We start from the raw sequence: 6,000 nt of genomic DNA on the forward strand, positions 1-6,000 counted from the left end.
AACCATATATCTTGAGCTGATCTGGGTATTTCTTTTTAAATACCCACGTCAGGGGGGATTGTATTTTTATAAAATCCAAGATTTAATTGTATTTTTATTATATCCAAGATTTAATTTTCTGATTTTGTTCGAGAAAATTTCTCAGAGAAAAGAAACTTGCTGATTCCTTAATCCAGAGAATGAACTGTTTGCAGAGACATGCCTGAAGAATCTACATTTAATCAAGAGATCCAGAATGAACTTTGGATACAACTGATTGGACTGATGGATTTTGAACAGCTACTTTAAATGTACATGTTGTACCAATAGGGGACTGCCCCCAATTGGTTTCTTGTCAATGCACTTAGCAAACATTGGTTTTGCCTTCTCTCTTTTCCATTCCCATTCTTGCCTCTAACTATTGTAATTAGAAGACCTTTGTGGGTATAAGATGATTATGTAAAATGATCACTTGGGGTGACTAGGCACCCAATGATTATCAGGGGGGATTGTGTAAATGAAATTAACTCTAGCCCATTCATAGTCAAAAATCTACTTACCCTAGGCATCTAGATTATATCATCCCCACCTCCCTCAAGGGAGTGGAGATAAGTTAACCACATGTGACAATAAGTATCAAATCAAGAACAAGGGACTGCCCTTTGGGCAGTCCAAAATCAGTGTAGAGGCTGCCATTGGCCCACTTGAATTAGAGGTGGCCCACAGGAAATGACGTGAGACGCTATCTCTTTAAATACGTGGGTTACAACCTGTAGAGTGAGTTGAGGAGTGGAAGGAGTTCAGGAGTTCCAGCTTTGGACTTGATGCTGAAGATGCTCAGCTGAGACCTCAGAATGCTTCTACTCTGAATTGTCACGTGGGTAAGTTAGGCTGACTTCCTTGGCCAAGGAACTCTGCCTTAAGTAGGCTTATAGCCTCTCTGATTTCTAAGGTCTTGTGGCTTGTAACCTAGTTTAATTAGCCTTTTAACCTTCTCTCTCCATCCAGGCCGCTGCAGGCCTGGATCAGCCTCTCCCTCTCCCTAATTACCTACCTCTTACCTTCCTAATTGTAAATAAACTACCTTAAACTGGATGCTGACTTGGGTCTATTTTAATTATGGAATCAATCTGAATTGTTGATTCCTGGCGGCCACACTTAAAATATATATTTATAAAATACCTAAAAAAAATCTCCCTATTACAGCAGTCTAATTATCATGCAATCATTAATTTATAATCCTTTAATCTAGATTAGTGTACTTACTTTGCTTCTAGTTGGGCTGCTCTTTTCCTGTGGTATATCAATGTTGTAGGTTCTGCTGCTAGAACTTTCAACTTTCCATGAAGATAAAGTGCATTTCTTTGGCCCTTCTTTATTGTCTCAATGAAGGAATCATATTCTTGTTTGATTGAAGTAAGAACTCTTTTGTATGCGGTGACATGCTCTATTATCTGAAAACATTATTTTCCTGAGTATGGTATTGAATTCATTCTGAGAGAACATAAAACAAAAGCCTTGCAAACAGCATCATAGATCACTTTGAAATGACATGAGATTATTAAAATTAGAATTCTACAGATAAACATTTAGTAAACTTAAACTACAACTGGAATCTTGAATTTATCCCAATCATTGTTGAGTACCTGGTGGGCAGACCATTTGACTAAGTACTATTGAATGTTGCGTGAGAAATGAAAAGACAGAGATAAAAACAATCCTTATCTTTAAAGATCTTATAATATGCTGGAGGAAACTGGACACACTTTAATTATAGTCAGATAAAGCTAATGTGAAAGTAAGTTTTCTTAATTCTGGATTTTAAAGTTCAGTTATGAAGCACACTGGCTTTTCCCCAAAGAGTAGCATTTTATTAAATTAAATTAAACATATAAAAAGCAAAAGGAAAATCCTAGTGGGATTTTTCTTTTCTGGAGCTGTTACAAAGACATTTTAAAATATTTTTATTGAAATGTATAGTGCTGGGACTGCTGAAACCTGTTCATGGATGTTTAGGATTTGGGACCTTTCACAACAACAACAAACTTTAAAAATACTTCCAATGCTATATTTTCAATTAGATAAACTATACAACCCCTAAGGTGTTTTCTTTTTTGCCTTTGCCAAAAACTCCTGAGTCGTTGCCAAAGTGTTGTAATGTGTTCAATTTTGAGAGATCTGAAAGCATTATTGTATCTTTCAAATGGATTTTGTTATTTTATCCCCCCCTAATTTTTGTTTTATGATGTATTTTTATCTGTAAATTCAGAAGGAGTTGTTTCCTTTTCAAAATAGAGTATAATTTTTGAATAAATAAATAAAAATTCTGTATTTGGGACCCTAACTATAAAAAGCTAAAAAGTACCAGGTTCTGTGCCTAGTTATTTTACAAGTCTGTGTAAAAATGGTGTCTGTGTGTAGTAGGCAGGTAAAAATTGCTCCTACAAATTCAGAAACTCCTTTTAAAAAAAATTTGACTCAGTCTAATAATTACAGTCAACCATGTGCAGCTTTGATATCCTATCCAACTGTACAATACGTGATAAATGACAAATGCACCTAAGTAATAGTGACACAAGATAATAATGACTTTTAAAATATGGGATTTTCTTTAATACTATCCTGACTACATAGAATGTTTTCCTTGATCAGTCAGTATTAGGCCAAGTAAAAGCTAGTCTATTTAATTTTTTATCATGGAGTATCTAGTGTAGATTGTGGAGCATTACAGTAGAAAGAGCACCGTGCCTGAAGTTGGGAGAACCTGGGGCCAAATCTGGTGTCAGACATTTCCTAGCTGTGTGACCCTGGGCAAGTCATTTGACCCCCAATTGTCAAGCCCTTATGCTCCCCTACCTTGGAGCTGATACTTATTATTACTTCTAAGACAGAAGGTAAGGTTAAAAAAATATTTTAATTCATATATTATTTTTATTTAAATTATTTTTATTTTATTAATTATTATAATTACTATAAATTATAACTATATCTATAAATAATTATTAATAATATTGATCATGTTATATATTAATTTAAATTGTTTTGTTTATTTAAATTTATATATGTGTATGAATAAATAAATGTTACATTGTGGATAAAAAAGCTGGCCTTGGAATGAAGCTGATCTGGGTTTAAGTCTTGCCAATGACAGGCTTTGTGACCCTGCACAAACCAACTAACTTCTTAGTCCCCAAGGTACTCTCTAAGACTATACAAAGTGGCATAGAAGATGCTGACCAGCATTGGGGAGTGGAAGGAGATTTCATCTGGGAGTTTCCTTTGCTAAAGAGCTCACAGGCCCTGTCTCCATCTCCTACTCCATTATGCTGGGTACGGGGGATACAAAACAAAATGAAGCAGACCTTGCCTTCACAAACAAGGAAGCAGCTCAGGCATAGATAAGTACCAAATTGTCTCAGGGGACACCCTCGCAGATGGAGGTGGGGGAGATCAGTAAAATCTGTTGAAGGAGTTGGCACTTGTCCTGAGCACTGAAGGGAGAAAGGAATTTCCAGAGGCAGAAATAAGGAGAATGTATCAGACAGGGCAGCAGCCTTAGCAATGGCCCATCATTTCCAAAGAAGATAGATAGAACCAAGAGCCTAGGGAACAATGCCAAATCTGTCCAACAAGCAATTATGATCTAATATCTTCTTTGCTAAACCTCTTTCTATACCCCATACCTCTACAGTGATCATTTTAATTTATTTATTCATTTATTTGTTTGTTTTGAAAATCCTTACCTTCTGGCTTAGAAGTAATAATACTAAGTATCAATTCCAAGGCAAAATATTGTAAGAGCTAGGCAATCGGGGTCAGGTTCGGAACTGAACTCTCTCAGTTGAATAAACTACAATTCTAAATCTCTAGATTAAAATTAGGTCAAGATGTCAGCAATAAAATTACATTATGTTCCTGTTTTCGAGCTTGTTTCTGACAGAAGACAAAGACTGATAACAGAAAAATGCCAGAGGTGATACTTTCAAGGAAAATAGTCAAAATGTATCTGACCTATATTACCAGGTCCTAGTCTAAGAATCAAAACTGATTTATTCAATGGAGAAATTATTGGACTTAGGTTGAGATAACAAGATGTTAATATTGTACTAACACTTATACTACTTATTGCTCTCCCTATCCATCCTTTCCAGAAACACTACATTATTTTCTTGGTGGAAATGTAACCTGAAAGAGGTATAGCATTTGGAAGGTGAGAGAAGGAGAATTTCATACTATCACTCATGAATTTTTAAATTCTTAAAGCACTATATTACCTTGTCAAATACATTTCGGTATATGATGAAATATTCATCGGCTGGTCCTTCTTCAGTACAGCCCACTCTTTCAGTTTCTACAATTATATATCTTTGCATTCTTTCCAAAAATTCCTTATCACAATTACTAATGATAGGAGGGAGAATTGCATGTTTATTTATTGTAATCTCGTGAACAGCCATTCCTTTATACTCTGTGCACTTGTTCCCCAGATAAAAGTTTAACCTTGATCCTGGTTTTGCAATAAAGTCAACACTTTGATCAAACCCTGAAAGAAAAAAGTCATCAAAATAAAGCTGAGTAAACAGGAATATAAATAAATGTCAATTTTCTAATTTGTTTCAGAACATGTCAAAAAATTAAAATATTCATTTGTAAAATAAAATATTTTATATGGATCTCTTCCAATAAGTATTTCATTCTAAGCCACAAAATCTCAGAGCCATGTTGGTGAAGACATGGCACGCATGCCTGGGCATGCCAGAGTGGGCTGCTCCATTTCCCCTCTCCACAGCACCTGAGAATATTTTTCATGTGTCCCACCCTGCCACCCAATTCAAGTACTTCCTCCCTCTGCTTCTCTGGGGTAATGCTCGGGCTCACAGGCAACTTGAAGGTGCAGTTAGGGCACATGATCCCTAAAAGGTTTACCAATGCTGATCTAGAGGGTCCTACCAAACTAACAAGATATGAAGGACAGGTCCAGTGATAAACTGCAGGTCTGGTGCCTATGGACCAGTCAAACAAAGTTCAAAGAGATTTATCACCAGCTTATTCACAGAATAGCAAATTTTTGGCAGTATCAATTATTATATAATGAATGAAAAGTATTGATTAAATAATTGATTAAAATTACTCAATATAGTGTTAAAGTTACAAAAACCAAAGCAAGATAGTCCCTGCCCCAAAGGAATTCGCATTCTAGTGGGGGGCATTATATAAAGGAGTGGTACTTTGGTTCATGAAATCACAGGAAAGGTTTATGGAGCCATAGGTGATTTAATTGATATATCTTTTCCAGAAGCAATGATAGTAGTACTTTGATTACTGTTCCCCAAGCAAAAGGGAAAAAGTAGATGGCTCAGGTTAGGAGTATGGGGAAGAAGGTGGTATGAGAGATGAGGAGGTACAGGAGGGTGGCAAAGTTTCCATAGTGGCTGGTAAGGCAAAGAGCAGGGCTTTCCTAAATAGTAAGCCAGGAAAAATACACATCTATCATAAGAGTGGGATAGACGTTTCTCAAAGAGCTTATGGGGGAACATAATTTGTACACATAAAAGTAAATACAAAATATACTCAAAAGTAATTTGGGGCAACTGAGGTTCCTTAACAATTGAGGGTATCAGGAAAGGTCTCATGGCAGAAAATATGTTTTCTTGCTGCTGCGAAAATATAATCTAAAGGATTTTAAACTAAAAAGGGAGAAGAAAAAAAATTTTTTAATCACCAAGACAAACTCTATTGAGTCATCAATCAAAAGGGAGAAATCACAGTTCTCTGTGCTCTTGCTTTCAATGACTTGGGTTTCCAGGCAAACCCCCCTAGATAAGTCTATTGAACAAGTCCATCAAGATGCCAAATATAGTCTACCAAAAAAAAGGACAAGAGGCTGTTTCCAAGGCTTGCCTCCTCCTCCCCATTTCTCTCGTGCTAGTCTTCTTGAATTGGGTTACAGTTAACCCTGGACGCTGGTATTCAGACTCCTGCTGAGAGAGGGATAGCCCTCTACCAGGGAGCACCCTTCAA

General features: G+C 36.3%; 1 protein-coding gene across 2 annotated transcripts in view; it reads right to left on the reverse strand.

The window, feature by feature from the left end:
- The window catches only part of CLHC1 (clathrin heavy chain linker domain containing 1), a 42,900-nt gene extending 38,464 nt beyond the window's left edge, over positions 1 to 4,436 (reverse strand). For both annotated transcript variants that reach the window (XM_044660668.1, XM_044660667.1), the window contains exons 1-2: positions 4,254 to 4,436; positions 1,246 to 1,433 (exon numbers count right to left, since the gene is read on the reverse strand). In XM_044660668.1, coding sequence (XP_044516603.1) covers positions 1,246 to 1,433; positions 4,254 to 4,436 — 371 coding nt within the window. The remainder of the gene's footprint in view (positions 1 to 1,245; positions 1,434 to 4,253) is intronic.
- Positions 4,437 to 6,000: the final 1,564 nt, after the last annotated feature.

This window comes from Gracilinanus agilis, chromosome 2 (assembly GCF_016433145.1).
Source record: "Gracilinanus agilis isolate LMUSP501 chromosome 2, AgileGrace, whole genome shotgun sequence".
NCBI classification, from domain to species: Eukaryota; Metazoa; Chordata; class Mammalia; order Didelphimorphia; family Didelphidae; genus Gracilinanus; species Gracilinanus agilis.